The sequence below is a fragment of the Rhinolophus sinicus genome, chromosome 17, assembly GCF_057876585.1.
Source record: "Rhinolophus sinicus isolate RSI-liver-muscle chromosome 17, RSI-T2T, whole genome shotgun sequence".
Lineage (NCBI taxonomy): Eukaryota > Metazoa > Chordata > Mammalia > Chiroptera > Rhinolophidae > Rhinolophus > Rhinolophus sinicus.
Genome location: NC_142517.1, coordinates 61,188,172 through 61,213,783, shown reverse-complemented (window position 1 = coordinate 61,213,783; position 25,612 = coordinate 61,188,172). Strand labels below are relative to the sequence as shown.

The 25,612-nt window shown below is 49.4% G+C and overlaps 1 protein-coding gene across 5 annotated transcripts in view; it reads right to left on the bottom strand.

The window, feature by feature from the left end:
- MYLK (myosin light chain kinase) overlaps positions 1-25,612 on the bottom strand; it is a 241,671-nt gene that overhangs the window by 16,585 nt on the left and 199,474 nt on the right. For all 5 annotated transcript variants that reach the window (XM_019738977.3, XM_019738976.3, XM_019738974.3 and 2 more), the window contains 6 exons: positions 21,079-21,381; positions 13,716-13,748; positions 13,527-13,620; positions 12,085-12,288; positions 6,589-6,806; positions 4,420-4,543 (listed from right to left, as the gene is read on the bottom strand). In XM_019738977.3, coding sequence (XP_019594536.3) covers positions 4,420-4,543; positions 6,589-6,806; positions 12,085-12,288; positions 13,527-13,620; positions 13,716-13,748; positions 21,079-21,381 — 976 coding nt within the window. The remainder of the gene's footprint in view (positions 1-4,419; positions 4,544-6,588; positions 6,807-12,084; positions 12,289-13,526; positions 13,621-13,715; positions 13,749-21,078; positions 21,382-25,612) is intronic.

Here is a 25,612-nt window from a genome sequence, read left to right as displayed (position 1 = left end):
ACGAAAGCTTGCCACGGTAAAACCTTTTGTAAAAAGCAGAAAGCCTTTGTAATGTGAATTGTCTCACTCTAATCAATATATCTGTGTTTTTGAATAACAGATTTTTGTAGATGGCATTCAAGTGTCTTAAAGCGAGACACCAACTCATCTTTTCAGAACGCAGAGATCATCCTTGTGGTTCACATGACAATGAGGAAAGGGTGGGAGTTTATCTGTCCCCAAGTCTGCACTGTTACATGCTACTCCTCCTTCTCTGGGCCTCAGTTTTCCCTTTTATACACCACGGGTACTGGGCTTGAATTCCTAGGGGCTCCCAGCTTTCCCATCTCTGTGATCGTGTGTGTCCTGTTAAAAAATAACAGGCCCAAAATGGAGTCATTTTCGCTCACCACAGCAAACCAAGACATTTGCAAGTTCAACCTCTTCTAGAAATGTGACCATTAAACAGACAACACGAAACTTCCAGATTTGCACTAGTGAGGTACTCGGCAAGATAAAACCCATGCTGTTCTCTTCCCCCCAAAGGAAGAGTGCCTGGCCTGAAATAATCCTTTCTTTTCTTTCGCTCTGACTTCTTTGTCCCATCCTTCTGCCTGTAAAACCCTTCCATCTTGTACAGCGACTTGGAGCATATATTTATTAGATGGGATGCCTGATTCATGAACCATTCCAAAAAGCCAATGAATTTTTGTTCTTGAACAGACCTAAGCTAGCCCCATCGAGAAGCAGCCAGTATATAACAAATGAATGTTATTAAAATATCATTAACAATGGTACATTCGTATTCAAATTTTTCTAAACCTTTCTACATATATCAGGTTAAACAGATGCTTCTGAAAGGCAATAGATAAAATTAATGGTGATTTGATAAGTCTTGATAAAGTTTTTTTTAGTATAATTCAGAGAAATTGAAAACTGGGAAATAAATCCTTTTAAAAGTCAGGAAAAAAAAAAAAAAAGCAGCAGCCTGGCTCTTGCTTGGCAGCCTTCTGCTTCCTTCTGTCTTTACGTTTTCTGTTTGAAACCCAGAGGACGGAAAGTCCTGCAGTATTCCAAAAGATTGCAGAAAAAGCAAACAAGCCTGCTGTGGAATGCTGAAAGGGCCCCTTCTGTAAACCTCCTTTCCTAATTAGGAACTGTAATCCTGCAAAGATAGGGCTTAATCTCTGTAATGTTCACAGCCAGGGAGAGCCCCCTGGCCTCTGGCCTCTGGCTCTCCTCCTTCCTGGCAGCCCATCCATCTGAAATACCCCCTGACCCCTGGCTGGCTCCAGGCCTGCCCGAGGTCCCCGCCCCCACATCTTCCCTACTAAAGAATATGTCTCTAAAATAAAACTTGGAATATGTACAGAGCATGATGACGAAGAGACTGTTCGAATTGCAGTAATGCTGTTTCTGGGTGGTGGGATTTTGTAGAATTTTTTTTTTAACTTTTTTTTGGGACTTTTGTTTATTGCCCGAATTTGCATAAGGATCGGGTATCTTTTTATAGAAGGAACTAACCCAATCAACGCACATAATAACCTTAGCACTAAAACACAACCATTCACCTCTCTCCCTAGTCTCGCCTAGTTTTTAACTGAAGGGGACCAGTATGCCCCTCCAAACTACGGCATAAGGATTGTTTTGAGCTGAAGGCAATTAACTCTCTGTCCTCCCCCTTTCTGTCTAAAAGCAGCTCCAGATTTTTGTGTAGCAGGACTGAAAGGAAGCAATCTGGCTGGCTCTCACTGCGGGTTTTCAGCACCACGTGCTCTGCTGTGAGCTGGGGAGGGGAACTCCCAGACCTCCATCCCCACTGTGAGGGCCAGCGGGACAAGGCCCAAAGGGCAGACAGGCCCACAGCAGTGGGTGTTGGGGGGCTGCAGGAGGCTGTGCAGAGCTGACCGGCCTCCCTCACACCTGCTCCTTCCCTGCCTCATAAATGTCTCCCTCCTCCTCAAACCCCCCTGCCCAAACACCTTCCCGAGGTTGCCTCACTCTTCAAAATCATTTTCTCAAAAAAAAAAAGAGTCATGTTCTCCCCGTTTCAAAAACTCTTCCCTCTTTCCTGGTCTTAGCTTTAAAAGTAATCTAGTAAACACTACAACCTATTATCCAAATTACTATGTTCCTCCACCTAAAAAATAAAGTGCTCTCATGACCCAGTAATTGTAGTTCTAAATTATATATCCAACAGAAATGCATGAATATATTCACCAACACACCTGTACCAGCCTCAACCGGAATCTGTCCCAAAGCCATGGACGTGGAATGGACTATAAATGGGATGATGTTTGCACAGTAGACTACCACACGGCACTGAGAACAAGCAGTCTACAACTACACACAGTAATACGAACGGTCTCACAGTCAGTGCTAAGCAAAGGAAGCCAGACGCTCCTTTCTGTACCATTTCATTTATATCAAATTCAAGAACAGGCAAAAGTAAGCATGACATTAGACACAAGGATTATAGTTGCATCTGGGGGATAGTAACTGGGGGATAGTACCTGGGAGTAGTGTTTGGTTTAGGATCTGGGTATAGGTTACGTGGGTGTGTCCGCTGTGACAATTAACCGAGCAGTCTAGACTAGGCTCTGTCCCTGACCACTAGGGAGACCAATGCCCTGGTTTGCCCAGGACTGTCCTTGCTTGAGCACTTTCCCTGTACCCTAGGAAACCTGTCAGTCCTGGGTGAACTGGGATGGCAGGTCACCCTCTAGGACTGTGGGACGTGGGCAGCCATGTGGGATTCCTTGGCTCCGGGCACCTCAATGCCAAAGGAAGAGTGAATCCCTGCCATGACCCACTCCCAAGTTTGCTGTGAGGATTAAACAACAGCCCATGTGACAATCCATGGCTGCAGATGATTGCAGTAGTAGGAAAACCAATGGAGACAGTAGGATAAGTCTCCTAGATGGCTGCAGAGGGATCCAGGGACCAAGCCAGGTCCCAGGGCAGCTGGGTCTGAATAGAGTGAGCTGACCAAATACTGTTTCTCAAGGTCAGGGGTCTCAGCCAGGGCCAAAGAGCCAGTGTGAGCACCATGCAGCCTGCGGCAACCCCAGGAAGGGCAGGCAGGGCCCCTGCCTTGCTATTTCTTTTAACCAAGAACCCAGGACTCCTGAATCACGTGTGGTTTTGTTTAATCATAGCTCCCTTCCTCTGGGAGTAGGTGGGGTCAGGAAATACCTGGCCAGGGGCCTTCTCTGCTGAATCTCAGGGAGGTTGTGGTGGTGGGGGTGATGCCGGGCAAGGAAGAGGATGACTTTCTGGGGTACAGAACCCGTGACACAGATTCAACTGAGGGAGGCTGTCCGAACAGTCCACAGGGAGAGTAAAACTCCTGAGCACGTGAAAAAGCCACACTGCACACAAAATCACTCCACTTCCACTAACGCATTTGTAACAGACTTCCGGCAACGCAGCAGTCACCGAGAGCATTTCCCACACGGGGGCTGAAGACCCCAGGTGTCTAAGAAAGTATTCTTAAGAAAGTATTCCTCCTCAAAGTTTCTATGAAAACGCTTCATGTTTCCTTTTGCTTTAGCAACAAAAAATATTTTTTCAAAACGAGTGCATGCATATCTTCACCTTCTGGGAGGCCATCCCTTAGCTGAGTGTTGTCACACACGTTCCAGGACTGCCTCTGGGGCAATGACTGCAGTCTGAGGCTTCAGAGATCAAACCAGTGCACTCCCACCAAGAGGGTGTGTTTTAGAGCCTGGGCAGCCTGGACTTTCCTGGGAATGTGGACCCTCAGGTCCCCTGGACCTTCTGAATCAGACCCTGCAATCTAAGGAGAGGCCCAGGTGCTTCATCCATGTTACTCTTTGGGGAGCGCTGGTCCAGATCACTGGCCTCCCCTCTTTTTCTCCCGCATTGTTAACTGAAATGACTTTGTATTTTCTACCTCATTTCCCAGTTTTGCCACGTGGCTTTCTGTTGTCTGTTGGCCTCACTGAGGGCTCTGTCATCAAAAGTGCTTATTAATTGTCCCATATATTGGACTCAGAGACGAGGCTGGCAGTTGGGGTCCCTCTGCAGTGAGGATGGGGTGCTGTCCTCTGAAGACAACGATGACGCCCATGGGAGATGGGCACCTGGTCTCCCTCCCTCCTTCTCTACGGACACACCGACACAAGTGCAGGTAAATGTCATGGTACTAGCCACATTCCGCCCTCCTGCCCAAAGGCCCCAGGCGGCAGGGACGGCGAGGGTCCCCAGAATGCAGATCCTATAGGAAGGGGATGTGAGCTGCTGACCTCATGGGAGCACGAGAAGGGCGGGCGGGGGGTTAAGATGGGAGCCTGCCACCCTCCTAACTCTGAGGCGGGCTCCCCATCATGAGCGACCCTGGCCCCTTCAACATCGGGGCAGCCTGGGGACCCCCCTGTGGGGCTCTCCACCCCCTTCCCCGTGTACCCCGAGACTCACAGGATGTAGCAGATGACCCCGATGCTCCACATGTCCGTGGCATAGCCAATGGGCTCATAGTTGATCACTTCAGGTGCCACAAACTCCGGGGTGCCAAAGAGGACCTTCAGAGACCCTGCATTCTCTGTAACCGGGATGGAGAGGGATCAATTGCCAGAACATCCGGGAGCTGACCCATGCTAAGCGAACGCCCTCATCTGCGTGCCCAGGAGGGACACAGACGAGGCCCAGCCCTTGGCTGCTCGCTCCTTTGAGAATGGCACAGACACTGGCCTCCCCGTAAACAAGTGCATCAACACACCAGTGAAACCGACAAACCACAAAGTCACCCCAAGTGTCTTCAGTGGGGTGGGGGGGAGGGGAGGCCATTAAAGCCCCTGCCTCTGAATGCTCTTTCCGGTCTCTCTCTCTCCCCTGAATGCCCTGGCGCAGGGGCTATGACTTGTGCTCGGCAATCATCTCTACCATTCATGATATCCTATGAACCCTGCTGCCTGCTTTACAAGGACTTTCCTCCTTAATATTCTCGACAGCCCTAAGAGGGAGGTATGGCCCGTGTCCCCGAAGAGGACAGCGAGGCTCAGGGAAGTGGAATGACACACCCACCCAGTTAATAGTGGTGGTCAGGCCCTAAACCCAGGTGGCCGGACTGCTGAGTCATGCCTCCCTACTCCACGGCCTCTCCATATGTAGCATCATATCTCTCTCCCGCAGGAGCTGCTGGGAGGAGAGTTGGGAAAATCCTTCACCCCAAGGTGGTGCCCCTGGGCCATAAAGGACCAGAGATGCTCAGAAGTATACACATAGGTACCAGCTTTCACAGCTCCTGGAGGACTCATCAGTGGTAGGGGGTGGCACACCTTTGGCCTGTGGGCTGTACCTGGTCTTATTTAAATACAGAGCCCACAACAACTATTCTAAGGCAAAGCATTTAATGACCCTTGGACATGGAAGCTTTGCACCAGCTCCAACCTGAACCATTCCTGCTACATTTTAACCTTCCCAGTTCTCTGGGTCTTGGTGGATACCCTGTCCCCATATATGCCCTCATCAAGGAAGCCTGTAAATTGTGTTTTTTGGGTCTGACACTGCCAGCTCCTCAGGCCAATGGCACCCTATTTGTTTAAACTATAGTGGTTCTGCGCGAAGGCAGGCCCTACAAACCAGCCGTGGCCCCCACGCCGTGCCTTCAGCAGGAGACAGCAGAGCAGGCACATTCGCCCAGCCTCTGGCTGCCCATCACCAGGTGAGTCACAGCCTGGCAGGACCTCACTGCCTCGCTTTCCTCTTTATGAATCACATGGCCTTAACCAGGACTGGCCATCCTGGGAGATTTCCCAGGTGGCATCAGCTCCCAGCAGGGGAGTGAAAGAAAGGCCAGCTTGCACCAGTCCTCCGGCTCCTTGTTGACAGGGCAGTGGTCAAGAGGGGGAGGGGAGACTGTTTCCTCAATTTCTGAGACATCAAAGGGCTATATAGGCAAGGTTGTGTGAGGCCAACAGTCACCCACCAAAATGACCTCAGGGCTGGGTACGAAGGTCCTGCCCGCCTTCTCTCATCATCACCACCCCCACCCCCACCCCAGTGCAGGAATGGCAGATGTGCTTCAGACGCCTGCACTGGGTCCGGGGTTCTTATTCTAGCCCCGGCACCTCCCCTGGCTCGTGGTGGGACCTGCTGGGCAAAGCTATTGTGAACCTCGGTTTCCTAGTCTATGAATTGGGGCTCATAAAATCTGCCCTGCCTACCTCACAGGGTTGCTGTGAGAATCAAATGAGAGAAAACATGTGAAAGTGCTCTAGAAACTACAGTATGCTGCAAATGTGAAAAACACGAGAGGGGATAATAATAATAATAAATAGCTAACACCTACGTAGTGCTTACTATGTGCAAGGCGCTTCTCTTATCACTTTACCTACATTAACTCATTTGATCCCCCTAACAACTCTACGAGGGAGGTACTGCTATCATCCCATTTTATAGACAAGAAATTTGAGACTTAGAGTCACACCGTAAGTGATAGGGGCAAGATCTGAACCCGAGCCGCCTCCAAGGGTCTCTGATTTTAACTGCAATACTGGGCATCCCCTCTAGGACCCAGTATGTGGCACCAGCCCCAGGCGCTGCCACTACAGGTACATGACAACAGGAGGGGTGGCTCGGCCTTACCCAGCCGTCTGGCCAGCCCGAAGTCGATGAGCTTGATCCTGGTGCCTGTCTTGTTGACACACATGATGTTCTCGGGCTTGAGGTCCAGGTGGACGATGCCCTGTTTGTGGATGTACTCCACCCCCTCTGAGATCTGCTTCATGTACTGGATGCACTCCCGCTCTGTCAGCTCAAAGTCCTCGTCGATGATGCGCTCGAACAGCTCACCCCCCGACACGCTGTGGGAGCAGAAGGGGTGGTCAGGATCACGTGACCACAGGATCACGGAGCCCGGGCTGGCAGGGAGTCCGGCCAAGGGCAGGCTGGGGGTCGGGGACACTGGCAGGAAAGCCCAGGGTATGGAGGTGCTGAGCATTTCCTGCCGCTTCCTGAGTCCCAGGCCACTGCCCTGGGACGCTGGTCCCAGTCGTCCATGGTGTGGGGAGGGCCCAGGCCTCCTGCTTTCCTGCTTGGGGGACACAGCCTGTGCCCACTCAGCTGTTAGGGGATTTGGGGAAGCATCTAGGCTGGGTAGTTTCAGAGGTGGCCATGAACTGAGAGATCCACACTTGATGACCTTTGCAAAATGGTCACTTCTAGGCAGTTCCCTTTCTCCAAATGACTATAGATGTGCAAGAGATCATTCTTGCATGCCAGCCAGGTTTTTTAGTATAAGGATGGAAGCTTAAAATCATACTCACAGGATCAGAAAAGTATCTTCAATAATGAGCCTCAGCAAATTCGTTGGCTGTATATAACCCGCTATACTTTTAGTTGTGATTGATTTGTTCCCTCTGGCTAGGCCTATAGGAGCAGTTTACTCCTTCCAGCCTTAACTAACTTGTCTCGCCTGCTCCCTTGCCCAGGCTGAAAGTGTAGTGCGTCCTTCCTGCCTGGACAGACTTTGGATCCTGGCCACGGTGTTTCTGGGGCCCACAGCTGGCATCTTCTGCTCCAGAGGCTGCAACGCTTCAGTGCAAATACCGGGCCTCGCTCCCTGAGCTTCATGGGTTCTCTTTGTTTCCCCGTCCCAGCCCTGGGACCCACCCTCCTTGCTCGCTGCTCAGGAAGTTTAACGTGTCTCCTTGGTAACTTATGTAGCATCCAGACATCAGTAAACTCTTTTCTACAATGGCCTGTAGGTCTACCAGCTGAACAAGGCTGGGTGGCCTTGTTCTGGGCCAGTCTTCTCCCAAGGGCCTTCCTTCCCTTTTCTAAGGAGAATCATCATGAAGAAGGGAGACTGAGTATGAATCCTGTCTCCACCTTTTACCAGCTATGTGACCTTGGGCAAATTTCTAAACCTTTCTGAGCCCTAGTGTCTTTAACTGTCCCTACCTCAGAGTTGTTAGGAATGAAGAAACTTTTGTAAACCATCATGACCGACACACAGTGGGTGCTCAGCACATATTTTCACCAGTGGGTCTTGTCACGAGGGAGAGACAGACAGGAGCGCACCATGGGGCCCAGCATACCACAGCCTCTTTCAGGCTGGCCTTCATCACCACGTGACAGCCCCTTTCACTTCTGGACGCTAAGCTGGGAAAAGGCGTCCTGGGCCAGTGGCCGCTGGGGGGCGCTGGAACCGACCCTCTAGAACCAACCAAGATGGAGGTCCTTGGGTGGCCAGCAGGTGGCAGATCTATCCTCAAGCCCTCCGTTTCGATTGCTCTCCACCCAGGCTCCGAGTCAAACTAACTCATGGCCTCTCTTAGGTCACAGGTGATTCTTAACATCTCTGTGCCTCAATTTCCTCATCTGTAGATGCAGATAAAAATAGCACCACCTCACAGGGCTGCTGTAAAAGACTGAGTTAATACACCTAAAGTGCTTAGAAGAGTGCCTGGCACATAGTAAGTGCTCAATAATGTTAATTATCTGTGGTTTTTTTTTTTGTTTTTTTTGTTTGTTTGTTTTTTTTAAAGAACCTGTTGGTGCTCTTGTTGAAAATACAGACTCCTAAGCTCCACTCCTGGAGATTTTGATTCAGAAAATCTTGGGAGGAATCTGAGAATCCATATTTTTAGTAAGTACCCCAAGTCATTCTGAAAAAAGCAAGCAACCATTTTTTGCTGTGCCCTTGGGAACATCTGAGGAAATGAGTAGTAGAAATCACAGTCCTGGAAATAATTACTGTTGCGTTTCTAGAGGTAACCTATTTAATAGAGGTTCAAGAAGGTTCAAACCTACTCAAATATATTTAATATATTTTGAAAACTGTTCTTATGGTCCATTTTCTAGGATGGAAGGGGTTATACAAACAGGATTAATCATTCTATAGGTTTCTATTCAAAACACTCAAGACTATAGGTGGAAAGTATTGGTGGGAAACAAGCCACCACCCAGGATAAAGGAAATGTGTCTTAATAATAGTGAGTAAGCGAGTGACTGAGTGAATGAATGAATGAATGAACCTACTACCAAGGATACCTAATCCCAAGGGATCTAATTTATCCCCAAACTGTAGAACTTGCCAGCCCTCAATGGCAGCCAGAAGGAATGGTGTCTAGGCAACTGGGTACCAGATTCTCTAACTCCTTGTCTCATGGCAACAAGCTGGATGTTCTTTGATAAATTTTGCCAAAGGTAGTGCAAAGGTGAGATGGGCCATGGATGACCCAGCCTAAGCTTCACATCTGCTCCAGTGCTCAGCGTCCCGCCACTGCTTGGAATGTCCTGAGCACTCCCAAAATAACAAGCCCAGACTCCCGGCCAGGAGCCTGAAGGAGCCCTACTCTCAGAGCCATGCTGCTATAGTGACAGGGGCTTGTCCTGTACTCAGAGGTCAGAAAGGGTGAAGACACAATAATCTGATTTCTCACTGTATCTAAGGCAGCTGAACTGGAGGCAGGGACTCTGGAATACATTTTCATTTTTTTGTATCACCAGGCATTGTCCTTCTCTTAATCTCAGTTTCTCAAACAAGAATAGCAAATTGTACCTCTGGAAGCCAACCTTTGCACTCTCTACGGCCAAGTCCGTTTAAGCTGGAAGGGAAGTACAGATCGAGTATGAATCTACTGTCTCTTCTTTGGTTGAGTTCTGATCAGGGGGCAAGTTCCTTACCCCAAGTGCAGGTGAATCCTCTGGCCTCTGCGCATGGAAGATTTGATCCTGTCCTTGGGGGAGGCGTGGGGCGGGGGGATGAAAGCCAGACCAGCTGAAGCCTTCTTACATTTTCTCCCAACATTTTCCATCCAGCCTGCCAACTCCCAATTCCAAGCTAAGTATGGTATTCTGCCCACTGGTCCTGCCGCCCGGCCTTACCCAGGCTGGGCCGCCTTCTACCCCTCCTCGCACCCCCTCGTGAACTTGCTCAAGGTTTAACTTCTAAAGATAATACATTTCTTTGCATGTTCCCCACACACCCACACTGCCCGGACCAAGCAACCTGTTCCAGAATAAATGTGAAAAGCTGCAGCCTACAGGGCTATTGTGAGGGTGTAACGAGTGAGGCCAATCTTTCCTGGAAGTGGGGAGGTGAGTTTGAGTTTGGGGCTGAATACAGTCGAAGACACGAATGAAGATTTCCTTTGACTCTTTTACACAGTTCCACAGAATTTGGGAACCAAAAGAGAGTCTAATCCAAATATCTGTCCTCACTGGAAGGATTTAATAATTCCCAAATCACTGCTCAACAGTCATAGAACCTGAGTAGTGGGATTTGTTCCACAAAACCTAGCTGTGTGTTAAAATGCTCACAAAATAATTCAGAGTGGAAAAAAAAACCAGGGTCCAGGAAAAGTCCGTGCATCATACTACTAAGAATAACTCTCAAGGACAGAGCACTGTGCCTGCCATACGTTATTCCATTTAATCCCCACATTATTCATGTGGCGGTTTATAGCCTCCTTATACAGATAATAAAACTAAGACTTGGCATAGTCTAGTAACTTATTCAAGGTCACACAACAAGTAAGAGGCAGAGTTGGGACTGAAGTGAGTTTTATCGGATGCTGGTCTATGCTATTAACTGCTACTGCCTTTCCTACAGAACACAAACTGGAAGGAACACATCGAAATGTTTTAAGAGTGAGGGGAGGCGTTCACACCCAAGCTTGGGGTTGCCTCTTGCTGTCCTCTCCTTGCCTGGGAAAGAAAGAACACCGAGATATTGATATGTCCTCGCCAAAGGACTGAAATCCCTGACAAGTGGGGAGGAATAACTCAAGGATGCTGCAGGCAATTGCACAATGTCTCTCAAAATTTCAAAGGCACATACGCTTTCATCCAGCACTCCCACACTTCCGGGGATTCATCCTACAGACGTACACAGGTGTGAGTGAAAAGGTGTATGGACAAGGTTACAAACATTGCGAGTCTGTAAAGGCAACAGCCTAGAAATCAGCCAACCTCCAATCAGAAGAAGATTGCCTGAATCTGTGGTAGGTGCATGTGACGACATCCCATGGGGCAGGGAGAACGAGGAAACCCATTGGCTACTGTTTCAGGATTGGCTCCAAGATAAACCATGGAATGAAAAGATGCAAAGTATAGAATCGTGAGTATGAATTACCTTTGTGTTAAAAGGTGGGAAAATACGAATGTATGTGTGTATGATATATGCGTGTATTTTCATAAAGACACGTTGGAAGGATGCAGACAAAATCAGCAAACTTGGTTCCCGGTGGGAGTGGGGTAGGAACAGGGTAGATGGGGCACACAGGTGGGAATGGGAGTTTTCATTGCATATATTCTTATGGTTTTTGATGTGATAGTATCATATATTTTTTAAAAATTCAGATTAGAGGAAGAAAAAGAAACTCTTCGAAAATACAGATATTGTGGAGGATGTCTGGCTTACTGACACCAGTATGTACGTGTGTGTGTTCGCACGTGTGTGTTTGTGTATGTGTACGTGTGTACGTGTGTGTGTGTGTGTGTGTGTGTGTGTGTGTGTGTGTATGCATGCCAGCAGCTCAGATGTGAGAGAGGTGGAGGAACAGGACGGGAGGAAACAATGGAAAACGAAAGCCTTAGCTGGAGGTCATCTGATCCGTTCCCCTGCCTGTGTACAACCCAGCACAGTAAGCACTATTCTCTGGTGAGGAGATGTCAAGAGACTATGCACACGTGAGGACGGGAGCAAGGGTTACACTCCTGAAGTCTGAGCTCCCAGTCCTGGGCCCCTCCTCTTTCCCAAACTAGTCAGGAAGTGGCTCTGTCCCTCACCTCCTACTCTAAATCCACCTCTAGGTCAGAAGCCCCTGAATGACACCAGGGAGGCTGGGGGTAGCGTTGGCCCTTTCACAGGGAGGGGAGGGTGGAAAGGGGGCAGGGGTCCTCAAAGACCTGCCTGTTGCTATGGAAATGAGCAGGGGCTGCAGTGGGCTGCTGGCCGGTGGGCAGGGCCAGTGCTATGCACAGACCGCTCTGAGGAGTCAGCCTGTGGCCCTAGGGGCTGGTGAGGAGCGTGCGTATCACAGCCCTGCCTGCAGCAGAAGGGCTGGGGTCGGACAGTGGGGGACACGCATGAAGGGACTCCCAGCGCACAGTGCCCGGTGCCAGGCCACTCACATCTCCAGGACCATGACGATGTTGGCCTTTTCTTCGAAGGCGTCCACGCACTGCACCAGCTTGGGGTGGTGCAGGCAGTTCATGATGCCGATCTCCTCCCGGATGGCCTCTTTCTCTTTTGCCGAATATGCCTTGAAGAATTTCCCTGCCCAGATTTTTCTAGTTTTCTTTTCTACAAGTCGAAAGACCTGTCCAAATTTTCCACTGCAAATGAAAGGAGGAGAGAAAAGGCAAACGTAGCCAAGCTTTCCTCGAAATGGGGGTTGGCAAACTATAGTTTATGGGACAAACCTGGCCCACCTGTTTTTTAAATAAAGTTTTATTGGAACACAGCCATGCCCATTTGTGGGCATATTGTCTGGGGCTGTTTTTGCATTTTCATGTGCAGAGGAGTAGTTACAACATAGACTGTATGGCCCACAAAACCTAAAATATCCATTTGGCCCCTTACAGAAAAAGTCTGCCAGCCCCGGCTCTAGATCAGTGACGTGCAACCTACTCTCTTCCCCATTACTTGCCGGCCTCAGCCTGTGCCTGCCCCCGCATCCCCACTCCGACACTGGCCGGACTTGATGTTCTTTCAGGACTGTCACCTTCGTGGGGAGGCCTCAAGCTTGGCTGTTGGACTTTTCTCCCCTTTCCCTGCAGAGGGACCCATGAAGTCGGGCTGGGGAAGTCCTCCCCAAACAGAGAATGTCTGAGTGGCTACCTTCATCCTACCCCACTCTCAGGAGGGCCCCTGGGGTTGTGGTGGTCCCGACACAGCTCCCACTGGTGGTGCAGGCTCCTTGCACAGCCTGTTATTAAGTTGGTGTCCCTCACTGGGAATAAAAGCTGAGCCCCCTTCTTTTCCCTTCCACCTCCCAAACCTCCAGGGATGGAGCGTTAACGTGAGACAGACAGACTGGGATCCTGCTGCTGGAGGGGTCAGCTTGGCTGTGATGAGGGCTCAGCATTGGGGTCTACACCCCAGGGAGGATCCAGAGTAAACTGTTTGGTCCAAGTTCATAAAGTGAGCTGCAACGGCCAGCTGTGCATTTCAAGGGTGTGTGTTTTCCTGAAGCGCTAGAGCTGGAATTGCTGAGCAGTGAGCACGGGTCAGGCTTGACTGCCGTCTGTGGCTCACACGTGAGGATCCTAAAGACAGTGTGACCCAGACTCAGTCCCCTCTGTTCCGTGTGGAGAACTGAGGCACAGGAGAGGAAGGACCTGCCAAGCCTTTCGCAGAGTTGGGCCAGCTACACGAGCAACTCCTGAGAGCCTGGGGTGGGTGATACTTTTGTGCGGTGGTGACAGGGTCAATCCCTTCTAATTCTGCAGGAATCTCAGTCTGGGGAGTCGGCAGAACCCAGGACAAGACAAGCAGACGAGGCATGGGATTCAACTGTGGGACCAGCACCGCCCTCGCTGGGGGCCCACAGGGCACTTCCCACGCCACTTACGATCCTAGTCTCTCTTCAATGTCGTAGAAGTCAGACACTTTTTGTTCAGTATTGACTGTCACCGTCCGGTAATCAACCTCAGGCTCCTTCTCATCTGCAGGGTGGGGGTCGGGGTGGGTGTGAGCCATCAGCTCCCTCGCTCAGCCCCCACCCCTCGAGCCCGCCCGAGGACAGGTGGCCAGCACTCACCGTCATCTGACACCTCCACTTCATCCTTAGGCTCTGGGGGGGGGGGGGAGGGAGACAAAGAGAGGCAGAGGGGACATGGGTGATTAGTACTGAAGGCCCATTGACAGCAAACCCTGCTGGGGGCCTGTCCAACCTCAGCCTCCCCAGGCACAAGACCCTCAAGCCCAGAGCTCTGGGCATCGCCGTGGGACAGGTCAGTCCATGCTACCAGAGCCACATGTGCACCGACAGGCACTGGCCCCCGTCCCCCACCGGTCCCACCCTCCACTAGCTCCCGCCTCCATCCCTTCCTCCCTAACTTCTGGTCCCTTAGACACACCCTTCTTCACATCTCTGCCAGTCCCTCTGACTTTCGGCACCTACACAGAGCTATGACAGTCCCTTTCTGCTCTGGCTTGAAGAAAGTTAGCGACTTATGATTGCTACTCGTGTCAAATCCACTTATCTATTTACTGAACGTTTTTACAGAATTCTAGCCAAGGACCCAGTATTTGGGCAGTTACTATGGATTTACAAAACAAAGTACACACAGGCATCGTCTCTCCTTCTTTCTTGGCGCTTATATCTTAATAGGAGCAGCAAAAACACATATTCTTGAAATACCCATGACAAGTGTTCTATTACCAAGCACACAATGTCACAGTACACCATGGAGGGAGGTGACACAAAATAGGGCAATTACAAAGTCAGAGGAATTAGTCTCGGAAGAAGTAGCCCTTGAGTTGTGACTTAAAGGAAATGGGGGAACACGAGGAGGAGGTGGGTGGATGACGTCACACAATGCGACCCACAGGTGTTTGTGAGGTATGGAGAGGAGGAACATAAGCAGCCATGCTGGTTGCAACACGCATGTGTCAGGAGTGAATGGGGGATGTGAGGAAGCGGGCAGGTGTCTGGCAGAACATATTCCCATTGGATGTGTCTCCCTTTGCCTTGGCATAGGTTTGTCCCTCTAGGGCCACTTTACATTTTTGACCTTGGCTAAGTACCTTTCCATTTCTGGACCTCCCTCTGTTTCCTCATCTGTAAAAGGAAGGGGTTGTGTTTATTTTTAGGTGATTTCTGGGGTCCCCAGCTAGTTCTAGACGCCAGGCTTTATGACGTGCTTGGAGCCCGTCAGCCATGCTGTGGGCTGTGTTCTGGCTGACAGACGGAGCTAAGCGAGGTTTCCTGAGGAGATAGACCAAGACTTGCGAGAAGTTTGAGAGGGAGTACAAGGAGTTAAAAGGTACAAATGTGTGCGTGTGTGTGCAGGCGTGTGAAGAAGACTTGGGGAAAGGGTGTGATTTGCTGACAATCCCAACAGAGCAAGACTGAGGAAAGGAAGGGCACAGCACATGGACAATCTCCTAGGGGGAAAGAACAGATGGGGTGCAGGGGTGAGTCAGACCCGGCTAAGCCAGGAGGGGTCATGTGTGAGTGCACAGAGCTCTGCGTGTTTTGCAAGTTGCATGTCTGTGATGGAGGTGTGGGTCGGGGAGAAGGTGCCTCTGGGAACTATAGACAGTGAGCCTCTCTCTGAGGCTAAGGGCAGAACAAATTACTAAAACCTAAGCAAACAATCTGAGAAGTAACGCGGCTCCTTTTACGATGTAAGTACCCCTAGCTGAAACAGAGTTTTGAGGGGGTTTATAAGCAAGTAACCAGGAGCAAGAGAGGCTGTGGTTTGTTTAGAGTTCTTAAAATGCTGTTGACAAAGTTTACCTTTAGAAAACTAAACATGAGTAGGATTGAGGGGAATATTTTGTCACAGAAAGGAAAATGTCATGGAAAAATAAAAAAAAAAGGTAAGACAGACGGGACTCTCAAGTTAGTAAAGGGGTTTCACAGATATTTCCAGGATGTAAGCCTAACTGATCAAGTTTTCTACGTCACCTGTTTGAGGCTTGAGAGTGACATTGTGAAGTTCATAGAGGACAGAATGCACCTGAGAGCAACACACCTGGAAGGCAGTAATGGAGTCACATGTTCAGGGAGAATTTAATCATTTAACCTTTGGAGGGTGACAAGCCCTAGGGTATTTAGCTAAAACTCAACCTGGGAGCCCATTTTCTCAACCTACTGCTCTGGCCCACAGAATGCTGTCAGGGGAAATGTGCAGTGGCCACACATAGGTAGAATTACTCTGCCCTGGAGGCTGGGTCATCTGCTCCTGGAACTCTGGCTGTTAGCACTTAGAAAGTCACAACGGAGCTGGAAGAGGTACGCAGGGCCATTGAAAAAAAGAGCTGCCATGTGTGAAGGATCAGAAAACATTAGGCCTCTCTGGCTGGGAAAGAAGTCTAAAGCAGACATGATTAAAAAAAAAAAAAAATCACAATTGCCAAGGGTGGGATTAGGGTTATGGACTTTTATCAACTAATGAATACTATAACTTGAGAGAACAATTTCGTGTTATAGTTCATACAGGAGAAAGGCTGTAGGCATACGGAACTCGTATCTCAAGAGGTACCATAAAAACAGTAAATAGGTTCCATAGATGTTAGTTCAACAATGGTATTTCAAACAGGGCTTTAAAGGAAGCAAGAGATTCCAATCAATTCAGTCATTCATTGAGCAACGGTGGCTGCCAGTCACTGGAGTGGGCCTTCGACACAAAATAACAATAGTAATAACATTTTATTTTAGGGAGACCCCCCCCCATCATCCCGTCCCATGGGGCCCCTATCTGAGACAAAGGTTGGTTTGACCTGCCGAGGCATCCCTTGCCTTTTTGTTCCCATGCCATATGGATTGAGCAGCAAGATGAGAAAGAAAAGAGAAGGCAGGCTTTTCGGGCCTGGCATCTTTAGGAGGAACCATCTGGACTTTCCTAGTGAAGGAGGAGCAGCAGTGCTGTAAGCCACGAGGGGCTTTCCAATGACCTGTCACCTGGGGACATTTCCCAGCAGGCCCTGAGGAGGGCATGCCGTTGTAGAAGAGGCTTCTCCAGTTCACTTTGACACCAGTTAGAGACTGCAGAGCGAGGCTTCTTGCCCTCATCACAAACACCACACTTGCCGTCACCTCCTGCCTCTCTCCTTGGCAATCAAGGTACAGAATTTCCTGATGTTTTGATTGTGGGGACCTAGGTTATTCTCAGGGAATTCACACCCCTCTTTCTGGCTCAGTGGTACACTGCAAACTTTCCTCTGTGTGAAATGCAGACCAAGCCTCCAGGCTGAGATGGTTCTCTTTCTTTTTTCCTTCTCCTCCATCTTGTCTGCATTCTATTGGGAGGAATGGCCGCAAGGAGAGGGGCAGGAGAGGAGCTGGGGAAAGACCACAGTTCAGTTGGCCAAGCTCTTCAAGCATAAAGGGCTGTAGTGGTGAGAGAGGCGACCACTCCATTTGCATCTCTCCACTAAGGAAGGAGCTAAACTGCAGTAGGAGGGACTTCAACAAAACATGTCAAAATCTTCTATTCAGAAAGCTATGAGATCCAAGCGCCAAGTGAAAGAACTACGTGGACAATGGCTCTGAGATATTTCCGTGGACAGATGAGCATCACTGCCCTGGAATGGTGTTTGGGAGAGGACCAGCTGAGCACCCAAGACCCTCAGACCGCACAACTGGCCAGTCAGCCCTGGACAGAGAGCTGTCACTTTGAGGCCGAGGGGCTGTTTTACGCCCACCGGGCACTAGAGGGCACCTCAGCGCCGGAGAGGGCCTCTGAGGGGCAGCATAGCTGTAGCCCAGGGCTGGGTGAGTGAGGGGGTGGGGGGGGGCCCTCTGGCCCTTGGGCCCTTGGGGCTTCGCATCTCTAACTGCCCTCGGGGTTGGAAGGAAGTCCCAACTCTGCAAGAAGCCTTATCACAGCTGTTTGCTAACAACTATTATACATGAGAACAAATTACGACCAGGAGCAAGGAAGGACAGAGTGGATTTAAGAGTTAGAGCTGAGCAGGGTGGGAGAGGGCAGCTGTGTTGAGGCGGGGCCCTGTTTACTCAGTTTGGGAAGATGGGGAGGGCAGCTGTGGGTCAGGGATCCTACTCGGAGGGTAGCTCGGGCATAGGGAGGCCACTGGAGCGGCTGGGGCGCCAGCAGGGGTGGGACTGAGAGGCCAACAGGATGAAGCAGAAGACGGAAGCTGCAAAGGCAGAGGAAGGAGGGCAGCGGTGGCAGCGGGGCAGGTGACAGCCAACATTAGCTGGGCTTAGTGGAGGGACGGTTAACCAGCACTGCCTTTTTGATGACCACCGCACCCCACTTGGTTCCACAGAAATGACCTACCATAACCACTATCCCATCCCTCCCCTACATGCGCGCGCGCGCGCACGTGCACATACGCACCCTACTTCTCTGAGAGCCGTTTTCCTTTTCAAGTAGAGAGAGATGACCTACCCAGGTTGTAACTAACAAGCACGTGAGCAGTCCACAGAGGAACTCACTTTGAACCCTCACCTCCTACCCCGACCCTCCCACCGCCCTCCATCCTGACCTTCAGGCCTGAAGCTGGCCAACTATTCTGCCCCTCCCCCTCTCCTCCCTTGGATAAGCCAGCTGGGCCTGGGGGTGGGAGCAGCTTCCAGCCTGGAAGACCTGGGTGGCCTGGACCCTTCCTCTGGATTGCAGGCTATTTCAACATTTCCTTTTTTCTACTCCCAGTCAGGAGGGGCCCCAGGAGGAGAATCTGAGGACCACAGAGGGGGTTCAGATGGCTGCAGGAAAGAAAGGAGAGGACACCCGGGAACCTAAGTCCCAGCCAGCCCTCCCCAGTCTCTCCCTACAGCCTGGGAGCTGCGGTCCTGGTCTCCTGGAGCCACACGCCGTCACTTCAGTGGCCTCTGTGTTTCTGCGTGGGGTTCATCGGGGATTCTACAGTTTCTCCTGCTTTATGCCAAAAAGCATCTAGACGCTTTCCTTTCCAGTTAATGAACATCTTCTCACTGCAGTGTTACCCTTTTTCCTGTCATTTTTTCCAAGAGGTGGGAGTCCTCTGCGTGAAAAAGTAAGATGCTACAAACAGACAGACTGGAACTTGGTCGCTTTTCCTGGCACCCCCACTCTAACGGGCCTGCTCCCCAGTCTGCTCATTTCAAAGGGGGGAGGGTGTGTGAAAGAGCAGCAATGGTGGTTTTGTTACTCCATTTGGCCAGCACACACTTGTGCGTGGCTAGTGGGCCTCATGAAAGCTGCAAAGCGGCCCAGCCAGGGCCATCCTGGGGGCCAGATCACGCCGCCATGGAACACTGCTGTGTGTATGTCTAGGGCTCCCTGGGTAAAGGCCCCCAAGATAGGGCTGAACTGGCAAACGGTGAATTTGTTGCGTTTTTCATGGGCATCCTCCAAAGTTTCTTTCTGGAGCCCTCGTTTAATTTGAAAGCAACGTTTTAATATCTATTTTACTCCTGAGCTTTCAAACTAAAGAGGGGTGTCAAATCGTGATGACAGTTTCCATACTCACGATGCCTCTGGTTAGATGGTGATTACAGGACCTGTGCCCCGTCCAGCTCCCTGACCTGCAGCCGCCCACAGTCCTCTCGACGGTTAAGCTCTCCTCTCTCTAAGAGCTCTTTCCCTTGGTGTCCCTTCACAACAGCGCTGAAACCAGATCTTCTGTCTTCTCCTGGACTCCCTGCTATCCAACCTCTAAGTCATTGGGCGGCAGCCTACCTCCTCTATCAGTCTAACCAAAGAAGCACAGGCTTTGGGTCAGGCAGCTTTGCGTTCAAGCTTCAGCTCACTAGTTAGAAGCTCTGTGACCTTGGGCAAGTAGCTTCACCTCTCTAAACCTCATTTCCCCACCTGTAAAATGGGGTAATGACAGTATCTACTTCCTTGAGTTAGATGCATGAAATGATTCATGTAAAGTACTTAACATATTGTTAGCATATAGCAAGTGGGAATATATGTTAACCACCATGACTCATAATAAAAAACCTCTAAATGGCTCTTGAACTGGTGTTCAGTGACCCAAGCGAGGAACTGGGACTCATCTTAAACTAATTTTTTCCTCAACTCTAATTCTAATTTTTCAATTCTAATTTTTTTCCCTCAACTCTACCGAAAATTCATCCAGAATGGTCTATTCTACCTCCTGAGGCTTTAGTTCATGCTTACCATCCCTCTCCTGGACTATACCAAGAGGCCCAACTGGTGTCTCACTGACTACAATCTCATTCCCTGCCTCCATTCCAGGGCTTCTCAAACTTTCATATGCCTACAAATAAGTGGGTGGGGGTGGGGTGGGGGAGCGGTAGGGGTGGGTGATGTTAAAATGAAGGTTCAGAAGGTAGTAGGGGAGTGGGGAGCCGAGTCTGCATTTCTACCAAACTCCCAGGATCCCAAAACTGCTGGTTCAGACCACACTTTGAGTAGCAGCAAAGCTCTACTCTTCCCCTTATTCTCTTTCTAAAAAGCTAGACTTGTGGCAATCACTTTGTAGTGCATATAGATGTCGTATTATAATTCTGTACACCTGAAACTTATATAGTAAAAGAATTTTAAAAAATCTAATCCAAAAAAGGTGACGTTTCAACAGTCTTAGGAACACATGGATCTGTCTCTTGCTGGAGTCTGTATGCTACTTCAAAAAAATAATAGGCTACATTAAAAAACAAACAATCCCGTCAAATGATATCAATCCCCTGCCTGAAGATCTTTAAAGAACTTCACAATTTTACCTAAACCACCCTTTCAGTGTCGCTTCCTTCTGTTCTGTCTCACACAGCATATGTCCTGGCCACACACAAGCATCTCAAAATGCCATGCATTTCCATCACTTTGTACCTCTGCGCATGCTGTCTCCTCTGTGAGGACTGCCTCTCCTCATCTTCCTTGCCTCTTGGACACCCAACTTGTTTTTTCCAAGACTCAGCCTAAGTGTCACCTCTTCCAGGAAGATTTCCTCAGCCTCCATGGCAAAGTTATTCATGCTTTCTGCTGTGTCTCCTTTGCAATTTGTTTATACTGCTAGAATAGGATGTAGCTCATCTCATTATAGGTAGCTGTCTACACAGCTGTCCCACTAGTTAGATTTTAAGCTCCTTGTCTTATCTCTTTGTGTCCCACGCACCTGACACTGAGCAGACACTAAAATTTGAGTGCAAGAGAAGGAGGGAGGACAGTGGAGGAGGGATGTTGAAACTTGAGGTTTATCTGAGCTTCTACCTTCCAGGACTGGGTGCCTGATGAACACACCATCACCCCCTGCTGGTAGTGTAGCAAAATTGCTGGTTCAATGTTTTTTGAAAGGCCATATGTACTTCTTTTCAAGTATGGATCAGTATCACAAGTTTGGAAATCAAGATCCCAAAAGACTCTGCCAGCCCTCACAGATCACTTCCCAGTTCCTCTGGACCACTCAGTACAGGTTTCTACACACACAAGGTAAGTCATGCACATCGATTTCAAGCCAGTGATGAGGTAAAGGCAGCTTACCCTCAGGTTTCTCTCCCACTGCAGTGAGTTCAGACTCCTGGCTCGGCTCACTGGTTCCGTACACGTTGATGGCGCGCACACGGAATTTATACTCTCGGTCAGGCAGTAGGTCTTGAACGTTAAATGAAGTGCTGCGGCACGTGGCTAGTTCCTTCCACGTCTTGTCCACTGAATCCCAGATCTCCACACTGTAGGACTGGACAGCACTGCCCCCATCATACGAGGAGCCGTACCAGGACAGGGTGAGGGAAGAGGTCCGGATGTCAGAGGCACAAGGCGTGCCGGCGGGGGGGTCTGGCTTGTCTGGGATAGAAAAGCGCAATATTAGCCAACTCCTCAGAATTGCAAGGGAGGAAAGTTTTTGAATTAGCAGTGTTGTGGGGGAGAAGCCTAGAGAACCCAAGGTGACTCTGGTTCCCTCAGCTACACAGTCACGCCTATGTACAAACCCACCTCTAGGGAAAGCCCTACCGATATCTATTTGTTCAGAGAAACTCTTTTTTGGCTAGTTTTCCAGTGTCTAAATCATGACTTCCTGTACTTTGCCCAAGTCATAAACATATTTCTCAGAGTAAACAGATCTAGGAAGCTGCCCAGAAGGCAGGGACTGCTTCCCATCAAAAATATGTTTTGAGAGAGAGTTCAGTGCGTGTGTGTGTGTGTGTGTGTGTGTGTGTCCTTCAGGCCCTAGGTTAGTGACTTGTGACATAACTAGGAGTCAGGCTTCACTTTCTCTGGACTTGGGAAACGCCGTCTCCCCTGAGGGGTGTAGCACAGTGAGCGCCGAAGTCAGACAGATCCAGGTTTGCACATGGCTCTGACCCCATTCACTATTTGTTACTGTGCCTCAGTTTCCTCATTTGTAAAATGTGAATCATAATAGCACTTGGATCACAAGGTTGTTATGAGACGTTCTTAGAAAAGTGGCTGGCTTGAGTAGCTATTCCTGTAGGAGTTTATGGTTTTATACTACAGAAAAGTTACTCCTACCCTACCTCTTTCAATCCTCATAGGACACGTAGAAAATAAGGTAAAGAATTTTAAAACCAAACCATAGTAGCAAATCGCAACCACCTCTAAGGGCTGGAAAATGAGCTGAGGACACAAGAAGTGGCCCTTTGGCTGGCTGCCTTCCCATTCAGACCAGTACGCTAAGAACTAGTAACACTGCCAAATTCAAAGCCAATCACAGCAGTCAATGCTTTAATGAGGTTCTTGAATTCTGCTGATTTTGTCAGTTGCTATTTTTCAGATTTAGTTTTTGCAGGTGGTTCATTTAGTTACAGATATCGGTGCTCAGTCACCTTTCATCCCCCCAAAGCAATTTAAGGTGCAGAGCTCCCCCAAATAGGAATAGGAATTAAAACCATGCTTTTATGCTCTGTGAATTTATAAGCTATGTGAACTCTAGTGAATTCCTGAACTTCCAAGACTAGATTGTTTGTCTTTTTCATTTTGAAAAAGGGTGCTTATATGTACTGTGTTTCCCCCAGAATAAGACCTAACCGGAAAATAAGCCCTAGCATGATTTTTCAGCGTGACATCCCCTGAACATAAGCCACAATGTGCCTTTTGGAGCAAAAATTCATATTAAGACCCAGTCTTATTTTGGGGGGAAACACAGTATCTACCTTTTAGGGATTTTGCAAGCATCAATTAAGCAAACTCAGGTAAAGTGCTTGACTTTTACTCTCCCACCCCTCAACAAGACAGGAAGACCAAAGGAAGTTCCTGCAAATGCCCCTGTGCATATGGGGAAGAGAAAAGTAGTGTGTGTGTGTGTGTGTGTGTGTGTGTGTGTGTGTGTGTGTGTGTGTTGACATATACACACACATATACACATACATATTCATTCTTTCCCCCACCCCCAAGCCTTTCTGTTTCTACACTCCAGCGAAGAAGGCACTGCTGGAAACCGTCCATTCCCTGCAACCAAGCCCGGACCTTGCCCAGGGCTGATTCTGTGATTGTGACAGAGCCACTTTCTGCAGTCGCTCTGGAGGCCTCCTGTGATGGAACCACTTTCACTGGTTGTTTAATATGTTCTCTTAGAAAAACGATTTGTTCTGAAAGATATATTGGTCTTTATAGAAATACTTCTGGTGTTGGCTAAGATGTTTATTACTCTAAACTCTCTTGGAGGCAAGTGGTCCAAGTCCTCTCAAGACCCAGCTAAGGAAGTAAAGAAGCCTAAGGAGGGATGAAAGACAGACTTGTTGCTTCGCCCACAGAAAACCGCCTGGAAAACGTCGGATTGGACACGTTTAGAGTCATGTGGGTTTATATAATGAATGCACTCCACTCCACTGACTGACTTTCTCCCCTTGTGCTTTGGTCAAGAAGAGAAAATATTGAGAAATGGGTATTTCAGAAGAGGTACTATTTGTACCCTACCTTGTTCCAGATGTCTCTTGGCTGAAAGAGAACTGACATATGACATATGTCACTCCCTGAAGTACAAAAGAAGATGCAAAATTTGGAGAGCGGGGCTTTAACCCCAAGTGAAACTTCAGTGCTTTCAAGGAATGTGAATTAAGGAGTTCAGAAAAGACCCAAGTCTGAAGTGGTATGAGACTGGAAGCCAATCTCCTGCCCCCCACACCTGTCTTAGGGCCATGGGCTGTGTTCTTTCCCACCTGCAGAGCCCCACACAGAGGTGGGACTAGCCAGGGATGAAAACGCTCAGAACAGGGCGCCTGTGAGCCTGCCGTTCATGCTAAACACACAGCCGTTCCAGGTCTGGGCGGGAGACCTGGGGCATGGCCTGGGAAAGGGGAGGTGGGCTCAGTGTCTAGGTCCCTGAGCTCCACGCTTCCTGGGAATTCTCCCATGCCTCCCTACAGACCTAACTAACAGAATGGGAAATGCTGAGTCCAAGGGAAGGGTCTCCGATGGCACCAGCTCCAGGATTTTCTATTCAGCAAGTGTCCGCGTTTCTGAGAAAATGGAGATCTCACGGCTACTGCTCCACACTAGAGTAACCGCCCTGGTAGTCTCTGCAAGCCTGTGTGTTTGAAGATGACCTGTGTCTGTGCCTACTCCCACCTGGACCTCCCGTTCACAGAATGGCAGGGGGCTGCAAGGGCCCCCATTGTCGTCCCCCTGGGTAATCTCAGCCCTTGAGGCTAAGGCACCTTGCTTACTAAGAATACCCAGTGGCAGAGCCAAAAGGTGATTCCAAAAAAATCTGCAGAGCCTCGCTCCAGGGGCCTTTTATTTTCCAGGCCATCAGGTGGAATAAGATCAAGAACACATCTTGCTTAAACCCAAGTCACGCATTATGGAACTCTCCTGCCCGTAAAAATCATGCAATTCCCGGCTCAGATAGTATTTGGGGATTGCTGGGTATCTGGGGATCTCTTTACTTTGTTTTTCTCCTTTAGAGATATGCAAAGTGGCCTGTTTTTCTCATGCTGGAAAAGTTACAGGAAGGAATTAATCTGGGTCAGGCTGCTCTCTCCTGCCCGAGCAGCCCCCCTCCCCAGCCCTCCGACTCCCGGCTGTGATTAGAGGCTGCAGGCAGAGGCCCTCTGAGCTGCCACAAATCCCTCCCCTGTCCTTAACATGTAATAATCATAAGCTTTTAGAAACGCTAAACATCGCCCATTTAAAGTAACTGAAGGGAAAGGCTAATTTTCATTATCCTTTAAAAATAGGAGTCATAGACTATCTGAGGAGAACGTGGTACTTTAAAGAACATACCAGAAAAGAAGTTTATTGCTAACAAGTAGAAGTTGTGTTAAATCAGCCTTATGTAGCTGGGCTGTAAACGGATGCTTCCAAAATGCTGGAACCTCATCCAGAGCAGGCCAAACAATTCCCGTTTCATCTCATTTACTTTGTACATCTAGTTAACCAACCCTGATCAGATAATACACAGATACCCACAGATGTCTTTAGAGACGCGCAGGTAAATCTGGGCTTAATCCAGGTTTACTTTGGACTAATTCTAAATCCACGGGCTCTGAATGAATGTGGCTTCGCTGTTTCCATCAATGCGAGTCCTCATTTTATTGAGCAATTCTATTCTTAGCTCTGTGAGGGGGAGGCAGACAGAAAGCCCCGTTCCCCTCCATTCCATTCCCCTCCCAGGACGGCATTTAACATGCTGCTCCTGCCAGCTGGCGGGCAGCCACGCCAATGGCCCTGTCAGTACTGGCCGAGGAGAATAAGAAACTAAACCATAAAAGGCCAGAACTGCAGCTCGTGCCGTGGTGATGGGGGAGGGGAGCGTGTGGCACCGAGTGGAGCCTTGCCCGAGTTGGGGTAGGGGGCACTCATCACAGAAATGCAGTGCAGAGGAGTTGACCCCGAAGTTCCCCGGGCAGCGGTAGATGAGACAGGACACCCAGGAAAACTGGAAACCAGTGCTTGCTGATGCGTGAGGGCATGGGGCCAGGTCTAAATGTAAAGGCAGACTAGATGGGGGGCACCAAGGCCCCCCACCCCCCAAGTGTTCCTGACTCCACGGGGTTAACTGCTGAAATAAGCATCCAGTCCCCAAGGAGAGGAAGAGTGAGGAAAGCCCCCACCC